Source organism: Camelus ferus, chromosome 4 (assembly GCF_009834535.1).
Source record: "Camelus ferus isolate YT-003-E chromosome 4, BCGSAC_Cfer_1.0, whole genome shotgun sequence".
Taxonomy (NCBI): Eukaryota; Metazoa; Chordata; class Mammalia; order Artiodactyla; family Camelidae; genus Camelus; species Camelus ferus.
Window position 1 is genome coordinate 9,096,292 of NC_045699.1, and position 19,042 is coordinate 9,115,333.

The 19,042-nt window shown below is 36.3% G+C and overlaps 1 protein-coding gene across 1 annotated transcript in view; it reads left to right on the top strand.

Annotated features, from left to right (window-relative positions):
• LOC102509418 (kinesin-like protein KIF27) overlaps positions 1–19,042 on the top strand; it is a 127,014-nt gene that overhangs the window by 16,338 nt on the left and 91,634 nt on the right. The window contains 6 exon segments of the mRNA XM_032477510.1: positions 5,216–5,385; positions 5,850–5,956; positions 7,234–7,389; positions 10,165–10,370; positions 11,533–11,730; positions 18,059–18,169. Of these exon segments, the coding sequence (XP_032333401.1) occupies positions 5,216–5,385; positions 5,850–5,956; positions 7,234–7,389; positions 10,165–10,370; positions 11,533–11,730; positions 18,059–18,169 (948 nt within the window).

Sequence of the window (19,042 nt, forward strand, 5' to 3'; positions counted from 1 at the left end):
TTATGAAGGCAAGTGATTTGTTCGAGATCTGTGTGTTGGTTACATAGTAAAGGGATAAGAAATATGAGACGGGTTATAGACTTGGCAGTCATGCAGGCTTGGGTGTGAACACCAGCTCTATTGTATAGGCCCGGACATGGAACTAAACCTGTGTGAACCTCAGGTTCCTTATCTGTCAGAATTGGGGGTGGGCGGGGTGTATGGAGGTTTTACATGAGATGGTGACTCCGGAAGTGCCTGGCACACCGCATCCTCAACACGTGTTCACGGGGTGCCTCTGCTGCATCCCAGACTCAGTGCCTGGAGCGAGTAAGAGAGATGCTATTGTTACCTATGTAGTTTGCAATTTTAAGTGGTTAGATTTTAAAATTCAAACCATTATTATTAATTTCAGGTAAAGTTTCTAGAATTATTGACATTTTCTTTATGGCTGAATACATGGTAAATTTTTATAGAACATTTGAGAAGAAATATAAGTCCTTTGTAGGATTCAAATCAGGTATCTATTAGTTCAACTTAATAGTTATATATCAAAACTTCTAACTAAATTTTTTTTTTTACTACTGCCTAGTAATGTGAAAGAATTTCCCATTTCTGTCCATTCTTTTATTTTTTTAGAATAACATTTTTTTCTGATTATAAAAGTTACACAGATTTATTCTCTCTTTCAGTGACTGTTTCTTTTTCACTGGATGTTCACACACACACACACACACACACACACATTTATTCTATGAGGAGACAGAGCCACTGGCCCTTGAAAAGGGGCTAGGCCCCTCTGTTCTTATGTCTAGATGTTTGATTAAACCTGAAACAGGCATGACTGGAATAAAGACTTCCACAGTTATTATTTCAAATTAGCAAATTCTCAGTTTTGTTTTTAAAATTTTCCTTCTACCCTCAAAAGAACCCTTCTAGCTACTAAAATATGGGGGAAAGATCATATGATCAGTTTTGAGAGTTCTTTTGCTCCTACTGTGCGTCCAGGAACGCTGGCCACACCTCCTGCTTGGGCTAGTTACTGCTGCAGACATGAAAAGGCAGGCTTGCATGGGGAGACACAAAGCATGCCAAGCCTTGTTCAAGTCCTGTTTCCTGTCCCATTGTTCTAAGAGAGAGGGGAAGGTTTCATATTAAATACTTAAACTAGCTAAATTAAGCCAGAGACATCTGAAATACCAGTTCTTTTTTTCCTGGATTTCTGTCTCCCTGGCAGAAGTCAAGCAAATATTTCCCAGCTCTAATATTTTCTTTTAGAGTTCAACTCTAATGTTTCATGTTTTCAGTCTGACAAGGGAAATATTTTCTCAACTTAAAATACTTTCAAAGGAAGGGGGGGTGGCTTAATCAGATTTTTTTTTAATTTTTAAAAATTTTATTTGTTTATTTTTAAAAATTTTTGTGTGGGAAGTAATTAGGTTTATCTATTTATTTATGACTTTTGGTGGAAGTACCAGGGATAGAACCTGGGACCTCATGCGTGTTACGCTTGTACTCTACCACTGAGCTATGTACCCTCCCTCCTTAATCAGTTTTTAAATTGATTACAGAAAGAGTTTGATTTTATTTTTTATATGCTTGTTTACACATATTGGAGAGAAAAGGTGAAAAGATCTTATTTTAAAGGTGTATTGTTTATGTTATATTTGTAGATCTACTTTTGTAGCTAGCTTTTCTCACTTAATATATCACAAACACTTGACAACAATCATTAAATATTCATAGTATATCATGATCTTGATGGCTGAATAATATTTTATCCTAAGGGCATACCGTTTCCTATTGTTTCACATTTGTTTTCAACTATCTCTTGCTCTAAAAAGCTTAACACCGAAATGTAACTTTAGGATTTGTCTGCTTTTGCAAAAACCCTAATGAAATGGCCCCTCACAACTAAAATGGTGTAATTTATCAAATTAATTGGAAAAAAGAGAAGGAAACTTACTTGTCTCAATAGATAGCAGGAACTCATCTAATGAAATATAAAAATCAAATCTAGATTTAAACTTAAAGAAAAAATACAACAGATTTCTATTTTCTTAACATGGTAAGTATGATATAATTAAAACTAAGAGCCAGTGTTGTACATACAAAAGGGCACTTTGGAAAGAAAAAATTACAAAGGTGGCCCCAGTCATTACTTAGGTTTAAAATAATACCACAAATGCTGATGAAAATCTACCATTTTTCATTGATTGTAAGATTCACATTTTTTTTCACATTTTATCATCTTTGATGGCAGGATATGCGTTACAGTTGATGGTATGTCATAGTTGGCAGCGTTTTTTCTTTCTTGATGGTATAAAAATAAGGGTTTGTCTTGCAGTTAATGGCATTTTAGATTTGATGAAATACCGTATTATGAAAAGGAAATAAAAGCAATAGGGAAAGAGTATCACTTTCAGTGCTTGACACAATTGTATACAAAGACAACCAACCAAAGTGTTCTTACGGGATATATTTTAAAAACCTTTCGGAATCTCCAAATTCACAGAAGTGAATGTTTGTAAAATCTTTTCTCTTTTTCCTGAGTGAATTACATTTCATCCACAAAATTCTTAGGCATTATCTCCATGTACTATAAGTTAACATCCTTTTCAGTTTGCTACTAAAATTTTTTCTCTCACGCTGAAGCCATTTTTTTCTCACAAAATAAGTAATTTGTTTTGGTTTTTAATCGCTTCTTTGCATACATGATTGCTCATGGTGAAGTAGAGCTGTATGAGATGTGTCTGCTGAGATTGGACCAGGTTCCCTTGCTAGCCAAGCCCTCATTCCAGCAAAACACACCAACTTTACAGTAGCAAAACCACAGTTTACATCTCATGAACCTTTGTGATGCTCTCAAATTAAACTACAAAGCTAAATATGTGAAAGCTAGAAACTGTGGCAAATGAGTTGTAGCACATCTGATGAAACAAAGTCAAATGCATCATTAGTGAGAGGAAATTATCTTATTGTATGCTGATTGAGAATATTACACTCAGGTCTGGATATAGCACCTTAAGTCAAATTAGATTATTTTCAGATAACAAGCAAGCTCCTGAAGGACCTTGGGGAAAATCTGAAGATTTAGTCTGATTCAGAGGAGACGTGATGACTGGTTTCAGATATCTGAAGGTGGATCATTATTGTTAGGCTTTATCTCTAGGACTAGGTAGGACCAAGGAGAAGAAGTGCTAAGGGAGTATAAAGAGGGACTTGCTAGTGAAAACTGGCCAAGGTCCCAGGCTTGTGAGGGCCCCCACAGTGTGATTATTTAAGCAGAAGTTAAATGGTAAATTGCAGTATTAGAAAGGAGAGTCAAACATGGGATGAGTTGAACTCAGTAAGCTTTAAAGTTCTGTCCAGTCCTGCTGCTGTGCAATTCTAGGAGAAGTTTAGAGAGAAAAACTTACCTTTTTTTTATTTTAAAGTACAGTCAATTACAGTGTGTCAGTCTCTGGTGTACAGCACAATGTCCCAGTCTTGGATATATATACATATATTCATTTTCATATTTTTTTCCATTAAAGGTTATTACAGGATACTGAACGTAGTTTCCTGTGCTATACAAAAGAAACTTTTTTAACTTACCTTCCAGTTGGATACACTTCAGCTATCTAAATTACTAATCAGCTTATTTAGTACTTACATTGTGATCAGTACTGTTTGGGGTGTGGTTGAAAATGCAGAAATATCATTTGTGGGCAGCAGGGAGTGCAGAAGCAACTACAGGAAGCAGGACCTAACCCTTAGCTAGGAAGGAGATTATAGATGGCTTTGTGAGCCTAGAAGGGGCAAAGCACCTTCTGTTGGAAAGACTGTTAATGAATTAGTTTACTGAATGTTACTCATTTGACAGAACTTATTTGGTGTTCCTTATTAAGTTGGGTCATTTGGTTTTCTTTGTAAAAAGAAAATTTTAAAGCAAATTACAATCCCAGAGAACAAAGTTATTCTGAACAGTAAGTTTTATTTGCTTCCAAAATAATCCCCCTCCCATGACAAAGAGAAAGCTTGATTCCTGTCAATTATGATGCAGAATGGCCACGCTAGGTACGTTGGGCTTGTTGGATAAATAGTTCTTGAGTTGGTTCTTCTGTAAATAAACCCTCCCCCTGTACCCGAGAGATGGGAGACCACCTAGAAAACTTTACCCTTTACCCATCGTGGTCCTGATATGACAACTGGTCTTATTAGGTGACCAACAGTGGAGGCACAAAAATCAGGTATCAAGGAATATTCAGTACCAGGTCGGCTTTTCTGGGAGGGGTTGTGTGAGGGACCTGTGTCAGTTGAATCTGGAGCACCATGTGATATACACATTCTGCTATATGTTATAATTTGAATAGCTTATAATAATTTAAACTAATACATTGAGTATCTCCCCTAAGATCTTATTATCCTTTTTTGAGAAATTACTGCCGTTTGGTTACAGAGAAGTGGTGAAAAAGGAAATATTTGGTAACAGAAACTAGAATAAAGGTATAAAGGCAATTTCTAATTCATTGTTGTTTTCCAAGGTCAGTTTTTGGGAACTTACGGTGTATTGCCAATAGAAGCATGTTACAATACAGAAAGCTCCCCGGCTAGTCCATGAAAATCTCTTCATCCTGTGATACATATTAAGTATGTCTCTTAGGTCATTATTCAGTTCCCCCTGACTACCACATAGGAAGTGTGAGTAAATACATCAGGCTTACAAATCAGGAATATTTTACCCTGGCAGAGGGAGTGGCAGTGGCTCTGGATTTCTTCACGTGGTGGGATTTGGATTGGAGGGGAATCGCAGACCCTTAGCAGTTCTCCCAGTGTTCTGAGCTGGGAAGACTAGCGGGTGGGGTGAGGAACAGTTGTCTCCTATTACACTATGTACAGACTCCACATTTGTCGGGGAGTACCTGTGCTGTGTTTAAGAACTGTGATGCTTTCACTCATGCCCCTTTCTGGTTTCATTTTTGAATACTATTTTCCACGAAGCTATCATTGAAACTAGATGATCTTTCTAGAAGAGGAAGAGCTATGTAGATTCTGAAAAAAGTATGTGTCCATGAGATACAATAGTAATGTGAAATGAATTTTGACTTTTTTGGGGGGGGAATGTATTTTCAGTGATTGGCTGTTTGAAGAATACCTATGTAATAACCTCTTAAAAATATTTTGGGCAATAAGATAAAAATAGACACTTTAAAAATCACTTTCTCTGTTGTTGGGTGGGGGCATCACTTGTAAGGTCCACACAAGTCCTTCTGTATACTCTCTGGATCGACTAGTTGCCGGATTTCGAACACGAAGTCAGATGCTGCTGGGTCACATAGAAGAACAAGATGAAGTCCTCCACTGCCAGTTTTCTGATAACAGTGATGATGAAGAATCAGAAAGCCAAGAGAAATCTGAAATTAGGTATGTTCACATAGGCTGATTTAATAGACAGAATTACATGATACAATAAATATATGCAGATGTGGGTTTTTTCATTAAAGTGTATCTCTTCTGTTTGATGTAAGAGTAGGTCGTTTTGCTACATGAACTTTGAACTAATATGTTATGAAACTAGTATTTGAATACAAGTCATGTAGTTTAACGATTGTAAGATAATTTTATGGTGGTTGGATTTTAATTTTCAGAGGGAATGCTTTTAGATTTCCTCATTCTGCTGCCACAGTGGCAAGAAACATGATGAATTTTCCACTGGGCCCATCATGGTGGGGGGGCATCTTTTTATTTTGTGGAATATTAGTAAATTCTGTTTATTTTTTCTAATTCATAATTTAAAAAATAATTTGGGAGGAAACTAATTTGAGGGCAGGTTAGAAACCATTAACATACAAGTTACCTTTGATCCTGATTTTTTTTTTTTTTTTAAGACATGGAAGTTACTCCCATTGGATTCAGAAGCCAGGCTCTGTTTGTTCTCTTGTTGAATTGAATGATATGCAGGATCAAACACAAAAGTCAAGATTGGAGAATGAAGGTACACAGACTTTCTCAATTAATTTAGATATAATGTTTATAAGACACTTCTCTTTTCCTTCAGGCAATAATTGAAGAAGCATCCAGGAATTCACAAAGGTGGGAACTTAGGAGTATTTCCTGCCTTTTCCTTTATAGTCCCTGCTCTACCTCTGATTTTTTTGTCCTTTTTTACTCCTTAATAAAGTTTTTCCACCAGTCAGTTCTGGCTAGAGATATAGGCTAAATCTCTCAGAATGGGGATTTTATATTCAGACCTCAGTTGATATGCATTGTACTCTTGACTACTTTAAAATACATGTTCAGTAATTTACTAGGTGTTACTGCCTCACTGGCACACGTGCCTACCGTTAGTGATGTATCTGGCATTAGAGCCAACTTAGTCTACTCAGTGCTCATAGTGTTCACAACAGACGAGAATTTTTATGCATCAAAAACAGCATTAAAAATATTTGTTGCAGAAATTATAGTACGACATTTTAGCTCATTTTCTTGGATATGAGTGGTCAAAACACAAAGAGTAAGAGTACAGAGAGTATAAATGACATGATAAATCAATTGCACACTGTGAAAATAGCATCTTTCCTAGAGCTTATGCATGTACTATTAACAAAAAATTGACTCTATGTCACAAATGAAACTGAAGTAAAATTTAAAAATATATAAATAGTGTAGATAAACACTACCCAAATAGCCATCCTCCAACTGTTTGTCACTGGGCTACAGCCAGGTAAGAAACTTATGTCAGAATGTAAATCAGTGCACCAGCCCCCTCACTGAGGAAGTCTTGGTACAAAAAACGTCAGCTGAACTAAAACAGTGACATAGTTGATTTATGTTCTGGTGCAAGACAGTAATAGTGTGAGGACCACACTGAGTAGCCTGGCGTAGACTACCTTCTCTGATTGCAGTAAAACCACAAGTTAACAGGAAAAAAAATTCAAATTTCTACCCATCTGAAAATCTTACACCTTTCTTAAATAACTCAGGGTAAGAAAATGTCAAATTGCAGAATATCTAAGGGCCATGAAAAACTGTGTATCAGAATCTACAGGTTATGACTAGAGCATGCATATATTTTAAGGAAAGGAAAACTCACTGTAAGCTGGAAAACTAAAATCCCAAGTGCCATGTATTTTTTCTTTTCTTTTTCTGTTCCTTCCTCTGTTACCACTAGGATGCTTCTGTGTCTCCTTTTCTTTTTTAACTCTAAATCTGTTGAATATTTATGAGCAGGTAGTTTTATTGCTCAGTTTCTTTTTTTTTTTAATTTTAAAGATTTAAAAATTGAATGTCTCCAGGAGAGTCAAGAGTTGAATTTGCAAAAATTAAAGAATTCAGAACTCATACTTACTGAAGCTAAGCAAAAAATGAGAGAACTTACAATTAACATCAAGATGAAGGAAGATCTGATTAAAGAATTAATTAAAACAGGTAATAGTATCCTGTGAACCAGCTTATATGAGAAAGAAAAGCTTCTAAATTTGCTTCTGATGTTGTAACATTTACTCAAGTTTTTCACACTCAGTACTATCCACTGTAGCTTGGAATTTGGTATAACAAAGGATACTCTAGAGCCAATGTGTGGAAGTTAGTCATCAAAATAACTTTGTTATATTTGATTTTACCTGTGAATTGTTGTAACCAGTGTGAACTCTGTGTTGCCCTGGAACTCTATGGGACTTAATGTTTTTTGCCACTTTTATAAGAACCATTATACTAGGCATCTGGGAATAAGTTGGAGAGTTTTTCTAACTCATTTTAGTAAATACTTGTTTTAAATTATTTGTCTTTATTTTCTTGGATAGCTTATTTTTAACATGAATGATAAACTTGGTATTTTAAATGTATAATACATTTAAAATAATTTTTATTTCTCTAATGTTTTAAGGATTGGTCCTTGAGAGCTGTTCTCTTGAGTGAGCCAAACTTTCAGTTCATTCCCTTAGTTTCAAATTCTGCCAGGCTGGGCATATGTACGCAACCCTCAACTACGTTAGGTTTGCCCTAAAAATGCACACCTCAAGCTTTTGGGGTTTCTCTCCACTACTGTACTTCAAGTGTGAGCCTTGACTACTTTGAAATTCACTAAAAAATTGAAGGAATAAGACACACTAGCATTTCTTTCCCCCAGTTCCAATGAAAAACAACTCCATGGTCACATCTGGGGGAACTGAAGGCAATACTGTTTTCCTCTTCTTCAAGCCCAAAGCTATAATCACACTCAAACCTCCCAAATTGTGGGTCCCAAATCCTCTGCCAGCAAAGAGAAACCTGCCTCCCCACCCCCTCCTCTTTCCTGCAAGCTTGCTTTCTGGCCGTGGCTCCTCCTTTCTCAGTCTCCTCACCCCAGCTGCTGTCCAAAGCATCTTCCCTCCTTGTTCCGGTGATGGATGCACTGTGCATCATCGCAGTTCCAGTTATCCCAGTTGTTTGGTTTTGAGCATGCTCCTTCCTCGTAGGCAGGATCATGCCAGTAAACCTCTGTAGAGGTATTCAGGGGTTTATATATCCTCTCCATCCCCGTGATTCCAGAGGACTGCCCGTGGAAGTTGAGGATGTTTACCCCCCTAGAATAAATGATTTTCTTTCAGATAGATTATCCTACCATGGGCTGTCTTACTAAACAAGCACATTTTTGTAGCCACCCATCCTGGTTGCTTTAAAATAGAGGATACCTGAACTTCCATAGAGAATGTCTTTCTTGCTCATTAGAACCAAGGGAAGTTTGGAACTTTCCTAAAGACCGTTAGAGGTGGTGGTTAGCTAAAGGGCCAATATATGCTTATTTTTCAATGCCTTCTCAGTGAAGACTTCCCCGAACAGCAGCTACTTCAGCCAACGTTAAAGTGACAAGTGTACTGTTTCCTCTGTTTTAATACGTATTTTTCACACTTCAATATCTGAAATCAGGATGCATCTTACTACAGTCAGTGGCATTTTAGCATTTTATCACGGTGTAATTGGCACTGTATTTTTTTTTCTTACTGGTTCATAAAATACATGATACTGATGTGTTAATCAATTTATGGGGTCTTAGATTCATTAAAATACAGTAGTCATACGTATTTTAAAGTTAGTCATAGAATTGTAGAGTGAGAAGACAACTTATGGTGCATTTAGTTTAATAATTCCTTTTATTAGAAAATTAAGAGATTTTCAGTACAGCAGTATAACAACCAGTCCCTGGTGGTTATTCATCCCATGGGCTCTAAACTCTTACTTCCCAATGCTGTGAGTTTGCTGGTCTAGTTGACTATTCAGAACAAATCAAAACGAAGTTTTTAAGGTCAGTAGCTGGGCTTAGAATGAAGACATACAGAAACATCTATATTCCATTTTTCTCTATGTTCTAAATATTCATAAGAAAAGCATTTAAAAAGAATTCATCTTTAACAAGTTCAAGTGAAATGAAAAAGGAGAGGGGCTGGGTATTGATTAAAGGATTCTTTGAGACACACAACGATCAGATGTATTGTGGCTCTTGTTTGGATCGTGATTAAAATAGACTAGTTGTAAAAGACATTTTGAGACAAGGGGAAGTCTGAATAGGGACTGGTGAGTATTAACACTGTTAGGTGTGATAATGACTTTTTGGTTATTTCCATATTCTTTGTAGATACTTATTGAAGTATATATAAGTGATGATATGACATCTGGGATTGCTTTACAGTTTTTAAGCAAGTTAAAACAAAAGATAAAAGGCATAGATAATGCAGCTGTGGCAAAATCTTGATAACTCTCGAATCTGAGTGATGGCAGTTCATTATGTTGCTTTCTAACTTTTGATATGTTGAAAATTTTTTGGTAACAGTTAAAAAAAAAAGAATTCAGAGACAGATTATGGGTGGGACACCAAAGTGTAGTAAGCAGAGGCCAATAACCCCAAATATCCTTTTTAACTAGAATTTGATGCTAGCAAAGCTAAATTGCAAACTCAGAAGATCAAATGCTGCAGAAGACGAAAGATGAACCAGGGAGAAGACTGAATGGCTCCAAATGGGGCAATCATTAAGGAATTATTATTAAGAGGCCAGGTGGCAAGTTGTGTTTGATGGGGATGGGAGAGGACAGCTGGGTTTCTAATGCTATGCCTTACGTAGTTCCCCTTCCCAGCTTTTTAAGAGTAGGACAATTTTATGTTTTCAATGTTTTGCTTAGTTTTTTTAAACATAATTTATAATTATTGTTACTGTAATTATTATGAAGGTAATGATGCCAAGTCTGTAAGCAAACAGTATTCTCTGAAAGTAACAAAACTTGAGCAGGAAGCAGAACAAGCAAAAGTGGAATTAACTGAAACAGAAAAGCAGCTACAGGAACTGGAAAACAGAGATCTTTCTGATATTGCTTTGAAGGTAAAATTACAGAAGGAGTTTCGTAAAAAGATGGATGCCGCAAAGCTAAGAGTCCAGGTAATTTAAAAAATGTAGTTGAGAAAACTTATTTAAGGCTTCCTGCTTTTGAGGATTCTTGTACCTAGTTAGGAAAGAAGTAGGATTCAGTTCTTACTAGCAAGAGGAACTGGATGGCAGGTTTTCTTTTCCAGTGTGCTTTTATATGATTGGATTTATATAATTTCAGCCTGGGCAGTATATTTCTTCATCCAAGAAATATACTAATCTTTTTATCAAAAATTACGTGGTGAGAAATAAAGATAACCACAGAAATAGTGTCCTTTTCTGAAGGATGAAAGATGAATGATTAAATAATACACATAAAATACCTGGCACGTGTATAGCACTTGGTTGACATTCAGCAAATGATGACTATTTCGGATGGTTTTCTGAAATCATAACTGCTCAATTTAAGAAAGGTCAATAACTTTGAGTACTACAGCTTATTCTTAATTCTTAAATGCTGGACTTTGCTATAATCTCAGAAATACAATGAATTTGCTACAATGCCTTTTCCATTTCTTTTGATTCGTAATCTTTTTCTTTCATGTTTCCACTGTAGGTAGAAGGAATGGTAGTTAACCCATTCAGAGCATTGGTTGTATTTTTGAAACTGTGCCACAGTTGTTTTCTTTCAACAAGATAAATGTTCGCTGCACACCTCCTGTGTGCCAGGTCCTATACTAGGTAGAGATGCAGAAGTGAACACACTCAAAAAGCTCCTCCTTCTAGGGTTTTTAATGCCATCTCAAACATCTGGACATCTCTATTAAATTTTTTTTACCTAAGTAGCCTCTCAAGTCAACACCAAGTTAAAATAACTTGACAGCCCTTTCCACTTTCCTTCAGGATACGTATTTTCACTTAGCAATTCACCTCAGAGAGTCTTAGGATCAGTTCTTTTTCACTTCTTGACCCTTTAAATTCAGGCTGGGATGTCGAACAAAATACTCATTTTAACAAAAACATTAGTAAAACAAAACAATTAAGACTTTTTCCTTTGTGTTTATTATGAAATTTTATTTAGAATTTCATGGGTTTATATCCTAGCTTCAGTTCTATCAAGAATAAATTAAAATCTAGGCAAAATGCCTCCCTGTGCCATTGAATGAGAAGTTTGTTTACTTGATGGATATGAGAGATGCAGTTTTTCATTTTGAAATATTCCATATGATCCCAGGTCCTACAGAAGAAGCAACAAAATAGTAAGAAATTGGCATCGCTTTCGATCCAAAATGAGAAACGTGCTAATGAACTAGAGCAGAATGTAGATCACATGAAATATCAAAAGGTACAGCTGCAAAAAAGACTTCGAGAAGAAAACGAAACACGGAAACAACTGGATGCAGAAATTAAGCGGGATCAACAAAAAATCAAAGTAATATTGTCATACTTTCCTGCTAAGCATAATATGAAATGTTCAACGGCTCAGAGGTAACGAAGCCAAGGTTTTGATTCAGTTGGCTTGCGAGGTGTCTTACCTTGGCCTGTCCTTGGCTGCTGTCCTCATTCACTGTAAAGCTTTGCTGATCTACGTAGTAAAAACTATTTATTGAATTCTGAGTACTGTCTTGAAGGCTGTGACTGCACAAAAGAAAGTACAGTGATAATTTCTCTTACAAGGACCTTAACTTTAGTTGAGGCTATCGAAAACATAAATATATAAAGCTGGCTTTCTAAAAAGTCGTGAACATTTGAATAGGATTTCCCATATTCAAAGTGCTTTGACATGCACTGTCCCTGTGGCGGCATCAGAAAAAGTACAAGGTAAAATGGTATCCATTTCTTCTGTGGTGAGCACAAGAGTGGTCAGACCGGCACACCCAGCAGTTGTGTAGAATGAATTGGGCTGGAGAGGAACTAGTGGTGTCAGCCCGAGCTCTGGAGCCAAGCTAGCGTGTATTCAAACCCCAGCTCTGTCAGTTCCTGGCTAGATCATTTATTGAGAAAATCACTTACCCTCTCTGCATCTGTCTGTTTATTCTTATCTAAAATGGTCTTAATCATACTTGCCTCACCAGGGCTCTTCTGAAGAAGAGGATCATCATGATTATAACAACAATAACAAACACTTAACTAGCACTGTGGACCAGACTCTGTTTATTGAAATGTTAAGCCCAACCCAAGGCATGGAACATAACTGAAGATTTCCTAGATTTTTAACTTTGGAATATAATATATTCTCAGACCTTAAAAAAATGACAGAATTTAGCGATGGAAGGAAGCTTAAAGAGAAATTAAGCCAAGTTACTGATTCTTTTTTTTTAATAGTTTTATTGAGATATACTTCACATACCATACAATTCTCCCATGTAAAGTGAACAATTTAATGGGTTTTGGTTTATAACATTATTAATTTTTGTAAATTATGTAAAATATATATGACATGAAATTTACCACTTTAACCATGTTGAAGTGTACAGTTCAGTGTCGTTCATTACATTCACAATGTTGTGCAACCATCACCACTATCTATTTTGAAAACTTTTTTGTTACTCTTCACAGACACTCTATAACCATTAAGCAATAACTCCCTTTCCCCTTTGCCCCCCAGCCCCTGGTAACCTCTGATCTACTTCTATCTTTATGAATTTGCATATTCTAGATACTTCACAAAAGTGGAATCATGCAATATTTGTCCTGTCTGGGTTATTTCATTTAGCATGTTTTCAAGGTTCAGCCGTGTTGTAGTGTGTATCAGAACTTCATTTGTTTTTATAGCTGAGTAATACTCCATTGCATGTTTATGCCACATTTTGTTTATCCATTTTATATGTTGATAGACCCTTGGATTGTTTCCACCTTTTGGCTATTGTGAATAATGCTGTGGCAAATATTGGCATATGAGTAACTGATCAAGTCCCTGCTTTCAATTCCAAAGGAATTGAAATACCTAAGAGTGGGATTCTTGGGTCCTATGGTAATTCTATATTTAGCTTTTTGAGACACCACCAACTGTTTTCAATAGTGGCAGCACCATTTTACATTCCTATCAGTGATGTCGTAGGGTTCTGATTTCTCCACATCTTCACCAACACTTTTTTTTTTTTTTTATAGTCATCCAAATATATGTGAAGTGGAATCTCATTCTGGTTTCAATTTGCTTTTTTCTGAAGACTAAGGATGTTGAGCATCTTTTCATGTGCTTATTGGCCATTTGTATATCTTCTTTGGCGGAATATCTATTCATTGTTTACTTTTTAATTGGATTGTCTTTTCACTGTTGAGTTGTAGGAGTTTGTCATATATTCTGGACATTAAACTTTTATCAGATATGTGACTTAGAAAAAAGTTTTTTCCCATTCTGTGGGTTATCTTTAAATTTTCTTAAATATTATTAATTTATGCACCCAAGATTTAAATTTTCATGAAATAATTTATCTATTTTTCCTTTTGTTGCTTGTGCTTTTAATGTCATATCTAAGAATCCATTTCCAAATCTAAGGTCACAAAGATATACCCCTAGGTTTTCTTCTGGAGTTTTGTGGTTGTAGCTCTTATATTTAAGTTGTTGGTCCATTTTGAGTTATTTTTTTGTATATGGTGTGAGGTAGGGACCAAACTTCATTCTTTTGTAGAAATCCAGTTGCTTCAGCACTATTTGTTAAAAAAAAACTGTTCTGTCTCCATTGAATGGTCTTGGTACCCATGTCAAAGTCATTTGGCTATAGATTCATGGATTTGTTGCTAAACTCTCAATTCTATTCCATTTGTCTGTATATCTGTCCTTATGCCAGTAGCACACTTTTAATTACTGTAGCTGTGCAGTAGGTTTTGAAATTAGGAAGTAAGTCCTCCAGTTTTGTTCTTCTTTTTTCAAGATTGTTTTGACTATTTGAGGACCCTTACACTTCCATATGAATTTAAGGATCAGCTTTTCCATTTCTGCAAAAAAGGCCATTGGAATTTTGATATGGATTGCGTTGACTGTGTAGATCTCTTAGGGTACTACTGACATCATGAGAATGTTAAGTTTTCCTATGTATGAGCATGGGGTATATTTTCATTTATTTAAATCTTCTTTAATTTCTTTCAGCATTGTTTTACAATTTTTAGTGTACTAGTCTTTTATCTCCTTGGACAAATTCATTCCCATATATTTTATTCTTTGAGATGTTGTTGTAAATGGAATTGCTTTCTTAATTTCCTTGAGTTACTCATTCTTAATAGTAATAATAATCATTATGGAAGTAAATAACATTATTTATCTTCAGTCAGTGCCATGCTAAGCACTTATAATGCTTTATTTATTTTTTTCTCCTGTATTTTTAACTTTTCCTTTTTTCCTAGATTCTTTCTTTAAACATCTTAGATTTTTCTCCTCCTAAAGGTTTTCTCCTTCAGCCTTACACTTCTCTCTTCTCCCCTTTATAACCAAACTTCTTGGAAAAGTTTACTACATTTGATTCTGTTTCCTTTGCTTTCATTCATTCCCTTATCCTCTCCAGTGTGGTTTCTGGGTCCTGGCTGTACCATTCACTTCAAAGATCTTGAGAAGTTCACTAGCGCTCTCTCTGTCACTAAAGTCCTTAACACCCCAGCTGCATCCAGCATAGTTTCCACTCCCTCCATCTTGAAGTATTTTCCCCTTTGCCTTTGTGAAATTATACTTACCTTGTTTTTTCTTCACTGACTGCCTGTTCTTTGTCTTTGCTAGCTTCTCCTACACTGTCATTCCTTTACCTATGGGAATTACTCAAGGCTCTTACCTGTGCTCTCTTACCTTCTATACTCTGTCCTGGGTGACTTCATCTTTTCCATGACTGCAGTTAAACTCTGACAGCTCCCAGATTTAATCCCAGATTTTCCCTTTGAGCTGTGGATTCATGTATCCAACCACTGACATCTTCATTAGGTTGTCTTCTAGATGAATTCAAGATCTTCCTTATCTCCCCACTATTCCGCCTCTGTGCTCCCTTCATGGGAGCAATGCAGTTTACATGACATTTCAATCCATTCAGTTCAGAGAGCTAGAGATTTAGCAGTCATCCTTGACTCTGTCCTCTTCCTCATTACCCACATCCAATGAATCACTAAGTCCTATAGATTGTATCTTCTAAATACCTTGAATCTGTTCAGTTCTCATTTCACTGCCCACAACCTTGTCTCTTTGTTATAGTCCTTCCAGCGTGAGAATCAAGGCTGCCTGTCAGTCTTTTGGTCTTTGGGTCTGAAGTTCTCATCTCTCATGAATCATGGCTTAAACCAGCAAGACATAGATAGCACTCTAAATCTGTTTAGGGAAAAGAAAAAACTCTTTTGATCAGAGTGCATAGTCTGCTGAAATGCACCTCTGCCTGTAACTTTAACTTTTTACATCTTTATCTGGGCAGCTTTGTTCCTTCTAGGAAAATGTACCCCTTCTAGGGAATTGTATCCATTCAAGGGAGAGAATGAGTATTCCAGAAAAAGGAACAGTCTGCCCCAAAGATATACTGAAGTTTCCACTACTTCATGCAAAAAATAGAAAACTTGCTCAGAATCCTAAAGGACATCTTGTCCTTTCTAACAGTCCATTTTCTCCTTGACTAAACCATTTCCAGAGAATTCTATGATTTCTGCATAGGTTCTTCTTAGAGCAGCAGTTCTAAACTGAAGTCCATGGATGAGCTATAAAGAAAAAGTATGAGAATCCATGAAATTGTGGGTAATAGCATGATCTTAGGATTTTTTAGTTCTCTAAGCACCAATTTACTCATCTATAAAGTGGAGTTTATAATGGTATTGTCTCAATAGGATTGCTGTGAGGATTAAGTGGGATAATTAAATAGCTGTAAAAAGGCTAGCACAGTGCCTGGTAGACAGTTACTTTAATATTAAGATAAAGGCAGTAATATCTAGAGCAACAAGCAGAAGAGGGGATTAAACCAAATATAGTATACTTTTAAAGCATTTGTGGAAGAATCGGAATAGTAGGGCATCAGCTCCAAGTATAGCGTGCCTTTGTTTCAACATCCTGAAGTTGCTGTGTATGACAGGGACTAAGACCTGTGTTCTTTATGATACCCTCCCACCCTACCCGGCCCAATCCATGTCAGGGTAATTGCTGGAAATGTGGTGGGAACCAACCAGATGTCCAGTCTTTTCAAGCCTTATTCTGATAGTTTAAACAATTTTCTTAAACAATTCTCAGTTCTCTTGAATACGACTGCTCAGTTTTTTGGCCTCTTCCTCCGTGTGCTTCTCTAATATAAGAGTCCAGTGTGTGTGATGTTCTGGTGTGTAGCTTTTATTGCATCGTATGGAGTTAAGCTGGTCCTTGGATATGACTGGCTGGAATCTGCTCTCTCTCATCCTCCTTTCCCTGCTGGCTCCTGACGATGAAGCCTAGGGCTTATAGTCTATAACTTAGTCTCGCTTTCAACTTAGAGCGTGGAGGTGCTTTGGCTTCATCTCATCTCCTAAAGGCATTGTAAATCCCTCTCCAGAGAACTAGGTCTTCCACCTAGCTTGCTAGCCCAGTGGCCTGCCCTTACCTTCAGTCTGGGAGTCACTTCCCCATGATAACCAACCCTTATTGGTTCTCAACTTAGAATCCTCATCACCCGAGGCTGAGGAGTCCAGTTAGTGTCTCCTGATCGTACTTCTCTGTTCTTTCAGCGAGGCTGGGCAGACCCATGTGGGTATGGGGCCTCTGCACTGCAGTCTTCATTCTCTCCTTCTGCCCTCAGTGATACCTTTACTCATCATTCCCTTTCTGGACCAAGACTCTGAGAGAGAAAAGTTGGGATGTACATCCATTACTGTCTCTTTTCTTCTTCCCACCATTCCCAGGGCTGGAAAATGGTTGGCTTTGCTTTTACTTCCTTTATATCAGTACTTCTGAAGTCACCTATGGAGAAGGTACAGTTTTCATTTTATTATTAATTTGTCACAGCCCACATTTTTGTAAAATAAGAACTAGTAGAAAAATGAAATAAAAAATTAAAATACACAATAGAAGTCCATCTTTTAATGGTTAGATTCAACAGACATAAAATTATTCTGTTAAGTTGTTATAAAAGTTTCTAAACACTTTGAATTTCTGTACTTATCCATCATGGACCAGTACGAGTAGCAATACAGACCAGCCCGTTTTGAATTCATGGCCTCCTTCCTGATTCCTGCTAAGCTGTGGTGCTGGACAGTAGCATTGTCTCTAAACCCCAGGAGAGCACAAGGGGCCTTTTCACTTGACTCTTAAGATGTGGATGGAAACTAAGGGAATTTGGAAACTACTATTCACAAGACCAAGATCTGTCTTGAAAGGCTGGCTAGTCTCATGATGTAAAATCTGATTTTTGAATGCCAGGAACTGAATATTACTTTTCTTTTTATATTTCTACTGTTATAAATTCTAATATCCCCATTGCAGATGGGTGCTCTGGGTGGACTATCTGAAGGTGACGAAACTCAGAAAGGAAGAAGAGAAAGCAGGTTTAAACTTTTCAGACTCTTACCCCTGTTATGCTAATTTGTAAAACTGTCAGAGAAGGAAAAAAAAATACCTAGTTTTGTTAGTAAGTCTTGATTTTGTTTGTGAGAATTTATTGCTCCAGTGAGGGATTAAGATTATTTTCTTCTCAAATAGCCCCAACCTTCATTGACTCTTCTTTTCTTTTTGCAACCAAGAAAGTAAATGTTAAGAAAATGGTTATCTGCATAAATATTTAATGATAGCCATGTAGTAAAAACAATAAGGTGTTTTAAATTTCTGTTTTCTACAGGAACTACAGTTAAAAACAGAACAGAAAGAAGGTCTAAAACTGAAAGCTGAGGACCTTGATGCGTTTAAGATGAGGAGAAAAGGCCCATTTGGAAGTGTAGACCAACTTCAGGTTTGTCAATTCTATTTAGTGTTTCCTGGTTTGTCATCAATTTGATAATTGTCTAAGTAGAGGTAAAAAATGGTGGACTCTGAATAAAATCTTCAAACACTAGACTTTGCCACTTGACTGCAAAATTCTAATATTTCACCTGAAACCTTTCTGTTATTAAAAAATTACTTTCTTATCCAGAAATGTGCTATATTCTTATTTCAGTAGAAATGGGCTTATTTGAATGTTGTGGAATATAAACATTAAACATTTATTTAATGTCAAGTCTGGTTTATCCCCCTGGAAACATTCATTTCTACAAATAAGAGCTCTCTATTTAAACATAACCAAATTGTATATGTGCCATATATAATATATTAAAAAGCTATCATTTTAGTGCCACATTAAAAAAATGAAATCCATAAACTAATATCAAAATTCAAAACTTTAATTTTATGTAAATTCAGAATGGCAGTCTAGAAAAATTACTGCACTTAAAACTGTAATTACACTCAAATGCAAGTACATCACCTTAATTGTGAAAATTTTATTTGCTCTCTCTTCTTAAACTTTATATATTACATTTTAATAGTAAAATTTAGAACATGGATGTATTCCCAGTTATTTTACTAGCGTATTTTAGAAATTGGTTAAAGAGTTCTCTCTCGGACAGTCCAAGCTGCTCGGTGATAATATTTCTGGCTGGAAAAGGTGTGAGGGAGTAGGAGAGGTAGGAATGCAAAGAATAGCGAGACCTGTTTTTCAAAATTAAGGATCTAAATTTTAAATGAAAACGATAATAGATTCTGCCGCTTGCACTGACTGTGTTGGGTTAAAAATAATACTGAAACACACAAAAAACTTCACGCTTTTTAACTGTGCAAAACAAAAACC